We start from the raw sequence: 19280 nt of genomic DNA on the forward strand, positions 1-19280 counted from the left end.
ACATATTCCCTCTTTTTTTGTCTAGATTTTAAATTTTTTGTAATAATGCATATTTTTTGTTCGAATCTTATTGTTAAAAAATGTGATTAAGGAAAAAGGTTTTATTAAAGATAACTAGTCAAATTTATTGGGAGACATTAATTTTTGACATAAAGAAAATTTCCCTTTATAACAATTAAGTAATAATTGATGAAAAGTGATCGTTTCTGCTTTTCGTAGTTTTTGATCATTCTCTGTGTAGTTTAATAACACGAGCTTTTTTCAGATGTCCCTTTCTCCCGTTTTGTTGGTATCGGGATCCTCTAACTTACGTAGGACGATGCGCGGAGAACAAAACAACATTAGAAGTACATGTATCAATTAATTGCCTACTATTTTCTTAATTAAAATTAAGTATTTGTTTTAACAAAAATTAAGAAAATTCATAAATAATTTAATCAGATAATATTTATTGTTTATTTTCTATATCCCAAAATTATTCCACAATATGAATTATTTGTTTGGCCTAAAATTGTGATGAAGTGTGATAATGCTTCATTAAAAATGTAAAAATCACTTCATATAACTTATTTTAATAACTAGGTTTCTAACTAAAATAAAAAGGAATATATATGTGATAGTGTCATTGTCCAGTGATTTGTTATTATTTGAAAAAGATATTCCTTTCGTGCTAATCAAACTGACAAGGGAATAATTTTATTTCTTTAATTAGCAAAGCAGTGAAATGTTATCCAAAAGGAGTACAATACGAGTACTTAAAAGATGCATGCATTATCATGTTCATGACTGATGCATCCACTTCAAGAACAGATAGCATCCCCTACAACACAATCACTGGCACCAACAAAAATCCAAGTCTATGATGTCTACAGCATTAATTGGTATCAGCCCGTGATCCTTATAATTTACTTGCAAAGAATGACCTGAAAACTACAATAGAAAAAGTAGGCAGCAAGAGAACAAAATTCACAGCAGAATCACCAAATTTAGCTTCATGTCCAAATTAATAACTAGTTGGACGTGATAGTTAGAGAATTTCCTTTGCAATTAACATGCTTCATTCATCAAATAATACCACCTTCTTTCCGATATTCCATATTTCAATGATTCCACCAACACCAAGCCTTGTCAATCTGTTGCTGTTGAATAACATTAAAACTTAACTGATTGATTTATTTTCGTTTTTGACAAGAATATTGTGAATCTTTGAGGCAATGCTATTCCGATATGAATCATGAAAAAGAAAAACACTATTAAAGGAAAACAGTTTATCCATTTTTTTAATGAATGATGTAATAAAATATATATAATAAGAATACTACCGGTAAAAGGCTACATATATAGGCTGCATATAATATGCATGTGCTTGTTTGTGAATACGTTATGGTATGTTCGAGCAACATTTTTCAAAAACATTTTCAGAAATTAAAATAAGTTTATTCATAAGCTATTTTATAAGAGTTCTTTCAAATTAATTTCTCCAAAATCTTATTTTTAATTTATGTATATACTACTTTTAGTTTATGAAGAATTTTATTTTAATTTTTATTCCTATATTTTTCTCTTCTAGAAGTGTATTTTTTTTTATTTATAAAAGAAACTAATTCAAACAGGCCTTATATATATTACTATTTGTTCTAGTATGCATAAAATTCTCACATTACTTAAAAGTCAATGTCAAGGGTAATTTATAAATATTCTCTTCTTTTAGTTCAAGAATAAATGAGTAGTTGATGATGTTAATTTTCACTTAGAATTATCAATCATTTATATTAATTAAATCAACTCTTCTCTAACTTTTTTTTAATTAGTTTAGTCCTCCTTTTTATGTTTTTTGTCTAACATGATCTGGAAGCAAGGGAGGTAAGCCAAGTGAGAGAAAGTGCATGGAAGTTAAGAAAGAAGAAGATTTGAAGATCAAGTTGAAAGCTTCCAATGTTAGGCACCACTCTATCTACACCCAAGGCCACTTAGACAAAGTACACCATGCTCTCTAGCACCAAACGCCACTCAACCTGAGCTTGACACAGTTTTTGTAGCACTACAACATTTTTTATATTAGGTAACGAGTTTTTAGGCAACGCCTAAAAAAGTGTTCTCGAAATATGGAATAGGCAACAACTTTGTAAACTGTTGGCACTTTGTTTGACAACAATTATAAAACCGTTCCCAAAAGCACATATAGGCAACACTTGATCAAAGCGTGCACTATTCTCTTTTCAATATTAACAAAACTGTTTTTGAAATATGAAACAAGCAACAAATTTCTAATCGTGACCACTTTTCTACCTAACAGTTTAAAAACCGTTCTTAAAATTGATATTAGGCAACAATTTATAAATTATTGCTTATTTTATATCATGCAACACAATAAAAAACATTGCTTAATATTATACCCACCCTTTCGTGCTCGCGGGAAATATTAATTAAAAAAATTAAACTTCTCCCTTTAATTCCAAAAATATTACACGCTGCCCTTTCACTCATCAGCAACCCCCTCTCCCTCTCTTCAAATCCCCAAACCCTCCTCCACTCGTACACCGCTACAAACCCTAGATTCCAACGAGGTAGCTCCTCCCACCGCCACCGCCACCGCCACCACCACCGCCACCGCCACCCAAACCCTCGATTCCCACTTCTCCACCCTCCTCCACCTCTCCTTCAACCAGGACTCCGGCTGCTTCGCTGCCGCCACCAACCACGACTTCCGCATCTACAACTGCGACCCCTTCCGCGAGATCTTTCGCCGCGACTTCGGCCCCGACGGCGGCATGGGCCTGGTCCACATGCTCTTTCGATGCAACATCCTCGCCTTCGTGGGCGGCGGCTCCGAACAAGGTGATGGTCTGGGATGACCACCAGTCCCGGTGCATTGACGAGCTCTCCTTCCGGTCGGAGGTGAAGGGCGTCCGTCTCTAGCGTGACCGCATCGCGGTGGTCCTGGCCCACAAGATTGAGACTATTGCTAACCCTAAGGGCCTATGCAACCTCTCTCACGTTTCCGCCACCATGGTGTTGGTGTGCCCTGGCCTGTAGAAGGGCCAGGTTAGGGTTGAGCATTACGCCTCCAAGAGGACCCTTCGCCCTCACTCACGATGGACACTTGCTTGCCACCACCAGCTCCAAGGGCACCCTCGTTAGGCTCTTCAACACCCTCGATGGTTCCTTGCTCCAAGAGGTCTATTCCATCTCATTCTTTCTTGTTTTTCACTTGGGACAAAACTTAAAATGCTTTCTTCCTTGCATACAAGGATTTGTTTTAGATTTTGCATACCTAATTAACAAACATGACATTTTAGTTCTTTTTCCACATAACTCTGCCCCTAATTTGCACAAATCCAAAGTGATTTCAGATTCTATTCAAAGTGTGTTATCCTAGCTAAAGAAGATTTAATTTCTGACTTGACTGTGCCTGGATATGACTTTTACCCAAAACTGCTTACAGGGCATAAGCTAAGCTCTCTAAGCAAATTTGATTTCCATGTATTTTCTGTTTCATGATAGTTTGAACCTTTAATTAGTGTTAGAAGCTATTGTTAATAATTGTGAATGTTCCTGGTTATTATGGATTCATTTTTATAGTTGTAACCATGATTAATTTGTTTTCTTTGACATTTTGGTCAATAAAGTATACTCTACTATTTTTGTCCAAGATTGTTTAAAACTTTTGACAACTGAGTATTATTCGCATGATAGCAAGTAATTAATTAATAAGATTGTTTAATGTGAGAACTCATCTCATAAATTTAACCATGAAACTTATTGAAATAAACTAAAGTAACTTATTTTGGTAAGCTTAACCAAGAAATTAATTAATAAGAAAGTAACTTATGCAGTTGATTTTTCAATAGATCAGATTTTCGTTGCATCATAGTAACTTGTATTGTTATATGTGGATGTTTGGTTGATATCCTTTTATTTTTTTGTGGATTTTTAGGTTCCGTTTAAAAAAGAAAATGGTCAAATGGTTACAGTCCCACTTTTCCACTGGTAACTTTGTGTTGGGAATCTTGTGATGATGGTAGCTTTGGTGCCCAGCCCATGGCTGTTTCAAGGGAGTTTCTATTTCTGATTTAATAGAGACAGATGGTGTTCTCATACTTTTTACTTGATTTTGGAGAATGTCTTATTCCCTAGTTGTTCTTCACTTATTTTCTCTCGAATGTTTATATGACTTGTTTTTTAATGATAATAATAAGGAGACTTAAATTTGTTATTTCTTAATAAATTTGCTTGAACTTTACATTTACATATTCCAGTTTTATAGTTCCTTAATACATCTGGCTTAGTGTATTTAACTGTGCGCTACTTAACAGAGCAAAAGCTATGTGCATGCAAGGGGTTTTTCTGTTCATCATGTGTTTAAACATATCACGGTAACAGTCTTTGTTGCTTATTATTTTCATTTGATTCTTTTAGTTACTCTTTAAAGTCTTTCTTATTATAGATCCTTTTTGTTTTACATTGCAGGAGTATGCAGCGATAGCTTTGCAGTATTTTCTTGGGAACCAAACTGAAACGTGTCTGTATTCTGTTTTGGTACTGTAATTTTCTTTCTTTTTTCAAATCGTGGAACTTCTTTTGATTAGAAGGTATTAATTCTAGATGTACACTAGGTTTTCTTAGATTTCTGCCTTTTTTTTGTAGCACTGGATTTGCAGCTACGAGACTCTATTTTCAAAATCATGCAGGTTCAATTTGCAGCTTCTAGAACTTTAGATTTTCTTATCCTTTGGTCAAATTACTAAACTCAATTTGTTGGTGGTGCAGCAAATGTTCACGGCTACTTGCCATGGATAAACAATCAACTTTACTGTTACCTCCAGTTCATAGTTCTTATCCTTTAGTTAAGAAATTTTCCAAAATGGGCGATGTTTTAATTCGTATGGTCAGGGTTTTAATGGGTGATACCATGTGTTTTCAACCTTTTCAAGATCCTGGTGACTGCAAAAATCTTTGTTACATAATTCAGGCTCATATGGAAATGCTGGGAAATGGCCATGCCTTTGTTGTTGCACGGCCTCCTAAGGTATTTGTGTGCTCTCAACAATGCTATTGGTTTCATAGATTACTTTAGAATGTAATAGTGTATTTGTTTGATAAATTATTGTAGAGGTTTGACAGATATAGGTTTAGTTCTCTTTATGATTTTGATTAATTGTCTTGTGTCACAAGCGGTATTACTGGGACACCTCCTTCTTCTGCCTCAACCCATAGTCCTGGTCATGGTAAGGTATAATTTATGCCTTTGTCGAGTTCTAAATTATATTTTAATTCATTTCATTTGCATATACCAAACCAGTTATGAAAGTTTTTTCAGTATAACTAGCTTTAACTTATGTTAATTGTTGGAGATTGATTGGGGATTAATTTTATAAGTTTTCTAAGTGAAAAAATATATTTATATGCAGGAAAGACTTGATGATGAAAGACTTGATGAAGATCAACCTTATGATGATGAAGAGACTGAATGATGTTATTTACATGGATGGATGACTAGCTATGCATAATATTTCTAGATGACACTTTATTTTGAAATTTAGAAATTTTATGTAAACTTCGACATCTTTGGATGATTTTATTTGGAGTTTTATGCTTTTGAATTGTCATATACTTGGAACTAATTAATGCAAGTGAATTTTACATGTGTTTGAATTTTATTTTATAATTTATTTTATTATTTTTTGAGGATGAAATCAATTCTTTATTATATATATATATATATATATATATATATATATATTACATTCATAACCATTTATATGGTGAAGATTATTGATTAAATAATTGTGTGTTATTACCAATATTATAAGTCAATATAAAAATAATCGTTGCACGTTTATTTAGACAACGTTTACAAAATTATAGCTTAAATTTAGTCTAAATTGTTGCCTATATTATCTCATAGACAACCTTAAAAAAAAATTTCTAATGTCACTAGCAATGGTCATAAAAGTGTTGCCTATAAAAAAAGACTACATTTCTAAAACCGTTCTTTAAAAATTTATAGTGTTGCCTTAAATTAAAAAAAAAAACCGTTGCCAATGAAGATCATGAAAACCGTTCCAGGAAGTTTAGGTAACGGTTTTTTTTGACATCGTGGGTATAGGCCAAAAAACCGTTGCATATTGGAATAGGCAACGGTTGATAAATCCACGCTTGACAAACCGTTGCCAAACCGTTTCCTAAACTTTCAGGAACGGTTTTTTTGGCTTTCAACAACGATTTTTTATTGTTGTCATAGACAACAAATGTTGTATATAGAGAGTCACTTTCACTTTAGCATCGAGCAACGCATTACTCTCACATCCAACGCCACCTTAGCAAAGAGCTTTTCTTTTTTACATTCTAGTATTCATTCCCGACTTGACTCAACCTGTGCTAGGTGTCATTTTTATGACATAATAGTTTTGACTCATTTTCTCTTTCTCTCCCTCTCTCTCTCTTCGAGAGGTAGGGGCATTCTTCGACTAGGCTACTTCTTTGACGAGTTTTGGGGTTCTTTGGGTAGTGCCAAGGCTTGCTTGAAGACTTTCAATCCTCTTTGGCTCTCCACCTTCCATCATAGATCTTATTTTCCTTTTGTGCTCTTCATAACAATGAAGGACTAAGTTCATTTTGTTGGGATTAAATGTAATGAACTGAATTCTCATGTAATTTGTATTGTTATATATATGTGTGTGTGTGTGTCTTTTCATTTCAAGGTTAGTATTTTGTTTCTACTATTAATGCTTGTTGTGGAGTAATCAACAATAGATGAATATTTGATTCATTAGGTATTGAAAAAATATATTTTACTATCTTGAACTAAAATAAAATATCTAATGGAACTTGATCTAATTAAGAATATAACTTGACTCATTAATTGTCTTAAAACCTTTTTATTAATATAATTTTATTATTATTAAGTATTCAAAAGATTGAGGCTTAATAAACTCTTTTTTTAAGGAATTAGGGTTTGGGTAAACTAATAAATTAAAATTAACATTAAATGTGAAAGAAGATTGAAATAATTATATGCATAAGACTGAGATTCCATGTCATTTTCTAATCTAAATTACCTTCTAACTATTTGATAAAATACTAAAAAGAACCTTATTTTCTCTTGCATAATTTTTATTTTATTTACAAATTAACACTCAATTTCTAAAAATATTATTTTGTTTAATTTAATTATAAATTGTATCTGTTGTCATATATTATACAAGTCTTTTGGAAAAATGATAAAATATTTTATACTAATTACTTGTGCGGATACATTTAGCATGATTGTCTAACATTAGCTTTTTCAATAATAAAAGTGTGATAACCTAATTAACTTTAAAGTAGATAATATTTAATTGTGAGACTTACAATAAACAAATAATAGTTTATATGCAATGACTCAAAAGTATGTTAGTAAAATTACTTAAAATGTATCCATTGCACATGCATACATCACAATGGCACGATAACAAATAATGGCCACGTGATTGTTGGTTCTTCAATGATTCGTTATTTGAGCTCCAAATTTCCAGGCATGCAAATTTAACCATTCTTGGGTTACTTGCAATTTTATATTTTGCCTTGCCAAGATATGGGATGTTAATGCAATTTGGATGTCATTATAATTACCCTGATCAGTGGCATTTAACAATTTACAATGGTTATATTATTTTTATCTTTTTGATAGATATAAATGAGAAGAAGATTAGATTTTCCATTTAGAAAAAAATAAAATAAAATTGATAGTACTTTATTCTGCAATTTGAGCAAACATGGCATACGGATTTGAATCCTCTCCAACATATTTCTCTCCTACACCTCTCGCCTGCAGTCATTGTCTTTAACATTTATAATTTATTTATTTTTCTATTATTTTCGTTCATGTTTTCCATTTATTTTATTTTATTTTTCTGGAAAAACAATACTGCAGGAGATGATTTGTTTCGGAATTTACTCACTTTAAAAAAAGAAGAAAAAAAACATTTTATCTAAATTTTTCATTTTTTTTATCTTACACTACAACAAAATAGATTTTTAGTGACATTTAATATGACTTTTAGTGGCATTTTTTACTTTCTAGTTAATGTGAGACTTGTAAGATGAGTACAAATAAATAACTATTTTATCTCTAGTTGATGTGAGACTTGTAAGATGAGAGTTGTCTTCTACTTATATATTCTTTTTAATTACCTTATTTCTAGTTGATGTGGGACTTTAAGATGAAGGTTGTCAATACTTATCAATAGTCGGTCCCTTTAAGTTTAAGGATTATTGAGTTTGATAATAGTGAATAATCTCATACTAATTTAGAATAATAAATTATAGATCTAACTCAATCTTACATAACAAACTTGAAAGGTGAGAGTTATTATTCATTTATATACTCTTTAATTATCTTATTTCTAGTCGATGTGAGGTTAAAGTTTTTCTTAATAAATAATTGTCGTTAATAGTAAATTTTGATGTGATATAAATATATTTTTAGTGACCATTATATATTAACCACTAATACTTTTATTAAATAATAAAAAAAGGTAATTAATTTATTACTAGTAAATAATTATCAGTAAAAATAAATTTTGTTCTAGTTCTTGTTACCTCATCACTTATCATGTCCATATAATTTTTCTCTTCTCTCTTCTTTCTTCCTCTCACGAGGTGTTACACGTCATATTGGGTGTTTAAAGATTATTTGTTTCAATAAAGTGCATAAGTCATCAGAATTTCCATTCCACGACGACACAATGTTTCTTTTTAGATTTTCAACGGCTAAAATTGTAATTTAAATAGAAATAAAGGTAGTGAATAATCGACCTCATTTCTTCAAGTTGCATGGTCCCAATTACCCCCCACCAATAAAACCACATGCAGTACTTCTGTTTTTCCGAAATCTCCTGAAAACATGCACATGATATTTGTTCTTTGTCTGAAAAATAGTTGTGCCTCTGCAATCTGCATAATGGGTAGGCTGTAGGCCACCTTGCTTTTAAACCCTTTTTCTATTTATAGTTTGAACTTACACCATATATTATTAATACAAAATATTTATTAATTTCGTCAATAATTAATCTTTATCAATTTATTTTTATATATTTATCGTTTGAAATAGAAATTAAATAATATATATAAAAAAAATTAGGTTAACTATAAGGTGATGTTCTTTATCATAGTAGTCTCTTAGGCCATTTTTTTATAAAAAAAAAAATATATATATATATATAATGAAGTGAACAAGATTAAAATTAGAAATTTTGTACATATTATCACAATTTTGTATCACCGGCCGCATTGTCTCTTAGGCTAATCATAAGTTTTTATTTATTAAATATATTTAGTATTTAAAGTTAATAAACTAATATAAATTATCAACTTCAAATTCTTGTGTTTCAAACAAAGTTCCCGTTCAGAATTAATATTCTGGTGATAGATACAAGTTCATATCCTTTTGTGATTCATTCTCTATTTCCATCCTCATCCAGAGCTATTCGTTGCTTTTAATGTGTTATAAATTAATCCTTTCTGAGCAGGAAAATAAAAAGAGAGTAAGCATGCACAAGTTCATTAATATGAAGTTGCTTAGAGAATGTTACAGTCACGGAATATCAGTCTGCTCTATCGTTCTCTCAAATATAGTGACTCTACTCAGCAAATATCTTTAAATCAGGGACACAAATTAAAAATGAAACTATAAAATGAAGAACCCTAGCTAACATGTGCTTTAACCCCAACTAATTCTCCATTGATATCACTCAAAATATTGGTACATACCATACATAAAGAAAATCATGAGTTACAGCAAAAAAAGCAAATATGAAAAGGCAGTAACAAGCGCAGAAGGTGAAAACTAAAAACCAGTTAAAACAAAGAAGCAAATATACAAGACAACAACAAAAAATTTTGTTCAGTGTTGGAAAGAAAAGAACTGTGAAAACCCAAAGAGTAAAACGGTAAAAGGGAATATTCGCAACTCAAAGAAGTATACGAACTCTAATCACGTAAAATAAATTCTACGTAAATTAAATGCCAGCAAAAACAAAAGGACACCAAAAAAAGATTATTATATGGAGTTGCAAAGACTCCAAAACAGTGACAGGGAAAACATGACTAAACAGGCATCGTTACCCATTAAATTAGAATAAAAAAAAGTAATAAAATGAGGATGAAAATGAAAGAACCTGCATGAAGGATAGAGATATTCATGGATAAAAAATTTTAACCATTACTCGATGGTACCTCATTGGTAGATACGAGATGGTACCTCATGACTATTGAGTAGAAAATCTATTGTATATTAAAGATTTTTAACAAATATCACTATCAACTTAATAGTTAGTAAACTTTAAGAATATCCAATTTGATTCAAAACTTTACTTGTTAAATTCAATCATAAAAATGTATAGTTTAATCAATTTTTATAAAATGGATATGTTAAAGTCTTATTTTAAAAAAAATGGATTAGATTTTTTTTTTAAATTAGATATGTTTAGTGCAGTTCAATTATTTATTTTATACACATACATGGATGAAAAAAAAATTCATCAAAAAAATCAAATTAAATCGATTCAATTTGTAAAAATAAGTTAGTTAATTAAATTACTTTTACATGGTGAATCAATTCATTTTTCTTCTTCTCAAATAGATAAAATGTCATAATATGAACATATTAGTTTAGATTTTTTTTCACACTCACAGTGAAGGACAACAAAACCAGCCAGTCTTGGCATTTTGTAGACCCGCGATAAATATATAAGTGTTATTTATTTATAAGTATTTCAAAATTTAAATATTATATAAAAAAATCATGTAACTTCAATAAAAATAATATATATTTTTTTACATAATATGAACAAGATTTAACATACATATTTTTTTCTTCAATAAAATTTTATGCTATCTTTTATTATCCGCAAAATATTTTCTCTAAAACTATTGTTTAGTAATAAGAATCAACTCCTATATACTAAACACAAACTTTATCTTGCATGAAAGTGTTTTTATAAGTTTTTTTCGATAAGAAAGTTTGTAGAGATTTTCTGAATTTTTTATCTAATTTAATTTTTATTTATCATGATTATTTATAATTTAAATATTATTATTTTAAATAAATTATTAATAAATAAATAAAATTTATTATGATACAAATTATTTATCATAATCTAAAATATAATTTATATATTTAAAGATAGTGTTTATATATATATATAATTTATTATAAATTTTAATTATATATAATAAACATAATTATGAATTGTACAAATTCAAATACTAATTAGAATTATGAAGGAATCTCAACCCACTTAAAGACAGTTCTTTTTCTTTTTCTAGTTTTCATTTCTTTTTATAAAAAATAAATAAATAAGTTATCTGTTGGCACATATTTAGAAAATTGTAAAAAATAAATAAGATATATGTTGGTACATGTTTAGAAAATTATATATTTGGTGTTTGGATGAAAAATTTTAAATATTCATAAAATTTGAAATTTTTATGTTTGAATTAGTTTGATTTCAATTTTCACCATTATTTAAATATTTTGTTTGGATAAGTCAATTTAAATTTTTTAAATTTTTAGTCTAGATATGATAATTTATTTTTTACCATAATAAAATTATATATATATATATATATATATATATAAAAAGAGAGATTTTAAGATTAAATTTATAAAAACAAATATGAGCTAATTTTTAAATATTTAATTATTTTAAAAATTAATATTAGATAATATTTAATAAATTAAAAATATTTTGTATATTCAATAAAAATATTATTGATATTTTTTATATAAATGAGATAAGAAAAAAAATATGAAAGTTTTCAGATTTTTATTTCTTTTAAGAGAATTTTAATTTTAATTTTTTTTACAGATAATTGAATTTTAAATTTTTTATGCATTCTTCATTTTAAAAAAACATTTCATCTCAAAACTTTTGAAATTATTCAAAAATAAATTATTTCATTTAAATTTTATCTAAACACACTCTTGATACTTTACCAAAAAAAAAAACACACTCTTAATATTTTATCTATTATAAACTTATAATTTGTGGTTATTAATTATTTTATCTATTATAAACTTATAATTTGTGGTTATTAATTAAAGATTGAACCGAAAAATAAAGTGAAAAGTTAATTTAAAAAGAGTAATTTTTTGTTTTGAAAATCTATTGATTTGGGACTTAAAAAGTAGTTTAAATTATTATTTATTCAGAAAATAAAATAAACTAAATAATTTCTATTGAAATAAAAAAGAAAACATTTAAACTATAAAACATAATGAAATTTACTATAAAGAAAAATTGCGGTATCGACGATCGAGCAAGGAGAAGACGAGGAAGCGCATCACTGTTCTGAGAGCTGAGGAACATGTCTGCTGAATCGCCCACTTCTGTTCGTAAAGGTACTATGCTCCTTCTTCGATCATCCTAACTTTTCTCTTTGCTTTTCTGAATTGGGTTTTTGTCTTGGTTACAGTGGTTGTTCATCTTAGAGCCACCGGTGATGCCCCTATTCTCAAGCAATCCAAGTTCAAGGTATTTTCTTTCGACCTTCCTCTTTAATGGGTATGTTTTATTTCTCCAACTTTCTCATCAAAATTGTTAATTTGATTCCTTTTGCATGCTTCCCTTTTATGTATTTTAGTCTTCTCATGTCAGTTATGCACTTATGATTTATGTGTTACAAATTCGAGTTTCTGGGTGAGAGGGATGGTGCTTAAATCTGAATTGATGATGGAGATGATCTTGTGCCTGGGTTTTATGTGGTTTTCAATGACGTCGGTGTTCGAATTTTAATAGTGGGTTAGGTCAACCCAAATTAATCTTCACATCTGAAATTGTAGATAAAGACCTTCTATTTAGGCCTTCTTTAAATTTACCAAAATGGAGGTGAACATATTCTGGATAAATAAATAATTAGTTCAATTGCTATGCACCATTTGTGTAAATTAATCAAAAATCACTCTGGATATGAATTTTAGGAGAAATTTGATTGAAGAAATGTTTTTTCATGTCCAGGAATCATAGTTCTTGAGAATCATAAATCTTAGGGATTTTCAAGAATGATTAAATTTGTTTGGTTGTTCATAAATATTTTTGGGAATGTTTTTAAATGTTCCTTAGAATTTAAATTTTTTACTACATTAACTAAGTAAAATGTAAAACATTCCTTTTAACTCAAGAATGTTAGATTCTCATCTTTGTTCATGGGAATAATTTGGTGAGAAATTTGTATAAAAAAACATTATCGAGAAATCATGTTTCCTATGAATGCTATTTTTTAGATGATAAACCGAATGTGAGAAAGTAACATTCTCAACTTTAGATTCCTGGAAAAACAAAAAAATTCGTGTATAAAATACACCCTGGTAATAATTTTAAAAGTCAACAAATTTATCATATATGATGGTTTGTGATTGAATTACAATATAAAACAATTTTACACTATCGGTGTGTAACCTATTTTCTCATAATTGTAGAATTAACTGTGAAAATTTCAGTGTGGTTTACTGGTGAACTGATAGCTGGGATAAAACCTTTTGCCTTTTCTATTTGGGTATAACGGTAGTAACTGAATGGCATTCTAATTTGGCTTGAAGATCCCAATTTTTGGCTCTTTTGAACCGAGAGGCTGTCAATAGCATTTTTGAGGACTGTAGATGATGATTACCCAGTTCAGTGAAGTGACTTGAGATTATGCATAACATAATAGTATAATACTACTTATTGCTTGATTAAAATTATGGGGATGGGGGTGTGTTGTTTGTTCTTGATAGCTCTTTCTTGAATTGGCTTGCTATCGTGACACAAGGATTCATGCCTTAGCTTACTGGGGTTGGTTAGGATGTAAGGGAAGCAGGATGTTTGAAGGGTATGATAATTATTGTGAGGAAAATACTAGATATAACCTACTTTGAAGTTTACAAAATAATGTTCTTGTTTCAAATTTCTGCATCAATACTCTTGTATGTTAATATTTATTACTTTTTCATGTTTTGGTTGTGTTACTTTTCAATTCTATTCTGTACTTTTTTTCTGTACCCTCTACATTAAGAGTGATACAAATATTACTCTCCGGAACTATCTCATATACAGACTAGGCATTGCTGGATTTTAACCTTTCAGAATTTCACTAGATATGCAGTTCAGTAATATGATGAACAGGTTTTAGTTGATTATAACAGTGCCAATTTGTTATTACTCTAAACGACTCCCAAGCTATGTTACTAGGTGGGATTGGCTACATGGATGAATAGATTCAATTGGCATCTATCAAAAAACAAATTTTTCATCAAACTAGCTAGAGCTTAGATCTTTTTATATATTTTCTCCTACTTTTTTTGGGTCTTCCTCTGTCTGTTTAAATTGGCGTCTCATCTATTTGATATGCACAGTACTATCCATGTTATTCTCTCTCTAATGGAGATTACACTCCAATTTGTGTTGATAGTGGGGCAAAGAAGATTACAAACTTATTCTCTCTGGCTTTTCTGTTCTTGTTGCTGATATAATATATACACATTTTCTCACATGAAAACTGCTGGTTTGAGGTGCATCACATATTCACATCAAACTCAGAATGTTTTAAACTCGAGGCCGAAAGTCATTATTTTGCAATGTTTTTGAAACCGGACCTGTAACCAATTATGACAAAGGTTCAAGGTTCAATGGTTTAACTGTGATTGAACCGGTATTAATAAAATAATAATAATATTTAAATAATACATAAAATAATTTTATGTAAGCATAATATCATAATTTTATAAAATAAAATTAAAATAAAACATCAGTTTATATAGTTTTATTTTTTAAAGTTCATGTAAAAATCTAAATATAATATTTAAGTTTAAATTTTAATAAAACATAACAATATATATTAAAAAATTTATATTTAGAGTAGAAAATTTTAAATTAATATAATATAAAATAAAATTTCATGATATAAAAATTATAAATTAATATAAATGAGATTTATAAGAAAATTATTAAAAATAATAAATAAGAAAGTTTATTCTAATTTATAATTTTATTAAATATATTTATTTATTTATCATAAAAAATTTAGAAAATAAAAAAAAATATTTATTAAAAAAAAATTTCGGTTCAATCCAGATTTTTTGAACCGGTTATGGGATGGTTCATCCAGTTTTTGACCGGTTCTTTTACACACCGGTTTTGTGGTTCTTCCGGACTGACCGATTCCTAGTTCAACTGATTGAGTTGGCCGGTCTGGTCCGGTTCTAACAGCACAGTTATTTTGAGCAATGCTTGCAACAATATTTATTCTTACCCTTTCAGTGAAAATGAATTATATGTTTATTTGATATTCCAGATAGCAGGAACTGATAAGTTTGCTAAAGTGATAGACTTTCTTCGCCGGCAGCTTCATAGGGAGACATTGGTAAACTGTCATTATGTATTATATTGATCTATTTCTCAGAAGGTCCTACATACTCAATTTTCATTTCCTAATTTTGCAGTTTGTATATGTCAATAGTGCCTTTTCACCAAACCCTGATGAATTGGTCATTGATTTATTTAATGTAAGAAATCGCCTGATCCCTTTTTCTCCTCTTATTTCTATATCTTCATTGAACGTAGATGATGCATATTTTTATTCTTGTGCTGCAGTTACTAATATCTCTTGTAATGATAATACCTGTCTCATATTTTTTTGTGGAAAAACAGTTGAGGAAAAATTTAAGGTTTACGCATGGTGATATGTTTGTTTGATGAAAGTAAAATAGTTAAAATTTGATCAGTATTTGTTAAAAGTTGTTTTAACATTTCTTTAGCTACTTTTTAGTTTTTTTAAATACATAAACTAAGGAGAAAGAGAACTACACGACTAAGAAGTCAGTGTTGGAGGGGGACTAATCCGTCTCTTCTAGCCAATACCAGGGAAAGACTTTCTAACCAATTCAATTAATAAGCTAAATTGAAGTTGCAGAAATACGGAAGTGACAGAGAAGTCAACCTTCTTTGCCAAGGGACTAAACTATGTGCTTTATCTGATAGTGAACTAGATGCCACAAAAGTCCCAACTCTAAAAGGCATTTTTAGCTCTCAATAAATTTGTTTCAACCTCGTATTAGGCAATCAAAGTAAGGATCAATGATTAAATGCTGAATGTGAAATTCAAAATCCATTTCCTTTCCCTTCCATTTTTTCTCTTTATTTTCATATCATTCCTTATCCCAGTTGATGAAGAAAGAGACAAGGTGAGTAGGTGACACTAAAACCTGTTGGGAATTAACAGATCTAGTTCTCACTTCTGTGAACTCAAAATAGACACTATCTGGAAGTGAAAATAAGAATAAGGAGTAGAAGAATAACACCAAAACTTTTGTGTGGAAAACCTTTTCAATGTGAGCTAGGAAAAATCACGAGACCTAGTTTGGTAAAAAGATCTCCACTATGAAAGTAGGATTACAAATAGTTTCTTTTTCTCTAGAGGATCACTCAAAAAATCTCACCCCTCTCAAATGACTATCTCTCAATTTGTCAAGTGTGGTGAAAACAACTCTTTTTTTCAAAATGGATTACAAGAACTTTATCACTCTATTCTTTCTCTCAAAGAGTATTCTAGAATGGATTGAATGAAATTAACAACTCCCTTTGGGTGGTCACTCCTAGGTGGGTGACAACTCTCATCATAAGTCTCCCTATTTATAGAGATGACCCGACTCTTCATTCATGACTCTTTGTTCATGGCTTTTTGTTCACAACTCTTCCTTCATGGCTCTTCCTTTGTGACTCTTCATTCATGATTGAGAATTTTGGATTGATTTTCAAACAATCTCCCTCTCAATTAAAATTTCCAAATATTCATGTTCACATTATTTTTACATCATGCTTCCCCTCCTTAATATTCCTCCACCATTATTTAATGGTGACACCTCTTATACTTCCACCTTTGTTAGTTTTCAGGACACGTCGCTTGACTCTCTTGTCAAGAAGATTTTCGACACAAAAATTGCACCATTGTTAGCTATCAAGAAACACCACTTGACTTTCCATCTCGAGTTACACAAGCTAAAAATTCCTCTAACTAGGCGAGCACCGATACCATTGTTGAGAATTAGCATATTTGGTTCCCACTTCTGTGAATGTAAAATAGTTACTAAGCGAAAGTGAAAATATGAATTAGGAGTAGAAGAATAACATTACGTGAAAAACCTTCTCAATATGAGTGAGGAAAAATTACTGGGTCTAACCCGGTAAAAAGATCTCTATGAAAGTAGGATTACATGCCCAAATTCATGCCAAGTGAATTCTACAGATGAACTAGCCTTCAAATTCAAAGAAAAAAGGGAGGGAAGAAGAAAGTTTTTGAATCATTTATGTTTGTCTTCTCGTATATAAATATGCAGGTGTGCCAGAAATAAAAATAAAATTGTCTAGCAATTCCTTCTCTGTGGGTTAATATTGTGCTTTTGCTAGGCCTTCCTTTTCTCCTTACTAATATTGTATCTTAGTTGTAATATTGTATTTTACAAGTGTTTAAAAAAAACATTAGAGTAGTACGGCACTCTATATTGTTCTGGAATCTCTTTAGATAATTTAACTATGCTGTTTATGTATCACGTTCTGACATTAGCAATTTCCTTTCTCTTGTGGCCGTCTTAATTTTTTCAGAATTTTGGTTTTGATGGCAAACTGGTGGTCAACTACGCTTGCTCTATGGCATGGGGCTAACCCTGAATGATGATTGCTGATTACAAAAGCTCCATATTGTGAATACATATTGTTCTCTTTAAGAAACTCGGGACTTGCATATATTCACAGTACACGATTTCCTTTTCAACTTGAAGATTCTAACAAAGATGGAAGTGTACAAAACCAACATAGGACTCTCCACAATTTATTGGTTTTATTTGTTTTTCTTTTGGAGGGGGGTATTTAGACATTAAAAACAAATTGGAGTCACCCATTTAAAACTATTCATGTGATAGTTATGGATGCTTATGGTTTAGAGTCTTGTACTGCTTATTAAAAGGCCAATTTGTATCATATTGATGTATATTACTTCAATAGTTATACTTTCGCAGCTTGCCATCTGTTCATTACATGGTCAGAGCCAGAGGCGTTCCATAATAGTCCTGCATTTTTCTAATTTTATTTTGGCAAAAGGAACAGTGGGTAGATATGGTACATGGCTTTGTGAAAAATATATTTTGTTAACATAGGGTCTGTTTATTTAAACTAAAAAAAAATCTTAAAAAAATTGAAGCAGGTAAGAATCGCTTCTTAAAAGAGTAGGAGATTGCTTATTTAAAAAAAAAAAAAAAAAAAAGTTTAGACAAATACTTTAAAAGAATAGAAAATTGTTTATTTGATTAAAAAAGTATTTTTTTATGGAAAAAAATAGTTTAAACAAATAGATCTATAATATTAGAGATTTTACTATAACTAAAATAATGTAAATAAATGAGACAACAGTTGAGCGAATTTTGTATAGTTAAGTTACATTTTAAATCATAAAAACATGATAAATGGAGGCACATTGAACTTTAAAGCCATGCTAATTGCCCTCACCCTCCTTGGAGCAATTAAATTCGTTTGCATGCATTTATTTTAAATAAGTTTAGATAGAGTTATCTATGATATTGTTGAATGTTAATATAGTTCTTAAATCAAAATAGGCATTTTAACTCATATTATACATGGACAGGGTTGTGCACATGTGCGTCCTCGTGCATAGGCTGCATGCAAGTTTGTAATTCATCCAATCCATTATATCTTGGGAAAGGGAATGGCCCACGGCCCAATAGATGTGGAATTGGAGTTGTGAAGAAAATAGAGATAGGAACTAGGAAGGTATCTTGCAGTCATGAACACAAAGTGACAAACATTGAATGAAAGCGTGTTGAAGTTGAAGTAACTGAGTAGCGTAGCCATGAGACGGGTGGTTATTCACCATTGTCTGCATGGGAGGTGGTTACTAGCACTAGCAGTAGGATGAAACAAACAATAATAATAACATAGTTTGACTTATGCTACGCGGTCATTTTAAGGTTGCCCTTCCAAATTACCACTATGTCCTCCTCATAGGGTTGGTTGAAGTTGTCGACAAGTTGTATTTGCTTTCATACTTGGCTGAGGCTCGCACTGAACTTGGACCAATTGCTACTGCTCTACGCCTCCATCTCCATGCAACTACAAACCCCTTCCTCAATTCGGTCTCAGTTAAATGAATCTCGTATTTATTCGGATCAAATTTCTTAACTATTTCATTTTTATAAATTATTATTTATTAAAAGTATTTTTAAGAGTATGATGTTAATACTTCTCTTA

General features: G+C 30.1%; 1 protein-coding gene, 1 long non-coding RNA gene and 1 pseudogene across 2 annotated transcripts; all 3 read left to right on the top strand.

Moving 5' to 3' along the window:
* The first annotated feature begins 782 nt into the window (after positions 1-782).
* LOC145957792 (autophagy-related protein 18a pseudogene) lies at positions 783-3694 on the top strand (annotated as a pseudogene).
* A 76-nt stretch (positions 3695-3770) lies between these two features.
* LOC145957713 (uncharacterized) lies at positions 3771-5234 on the top strand. The gene is made up of 4 exons (XR_014433722.1): positions 3771-4539; positions 4648-4691; positions 4771-5029; positions 5176-5234. It is a non-coding gene; the product is annotated as an uncharacterized LOC145957713 (long non-coding RNA).
* A 7011-nt stretch (positions 5235-12245) lies between these two features.
* Positions 12246-18049, top strand: LOC109801747 (ubiquitin-like protein ATG12). The gene is made up of 5 exons (XM_020362865.3): positions 12246-12385; positions 12460-12518; positions 15316-15384; positions 15464-15526; positions 17622-18049. The coding sequence occupies exons 1-5, from the start codon at positions 12352-12354 to the stop codon at positions 17679-17681; spliced, it is 285 nt and encodes a 94-aa protein (XP_020218454.1). The 5' UTR covers positions 12246-12351; the 3' UTR covers positions 17682-18049.
* Positions 18050-19280: the final 1231 nt, after the last annotated feature.

Source organism: Cajanus cajan, chromosome 5 (genome assembly GCF_000230855.2).
Source record: "Cajanus cajan strain Asha chromosome 5, NIPB_CcT2T_4, whole genome shotgun sequence".
NCBI classification, from domain to species: Eukaryota; Viridiplantae; Streptophyta; class Magnoliopsida; order Fabales; family Fabaceae; genus Cajanus; species Cajanus cajan.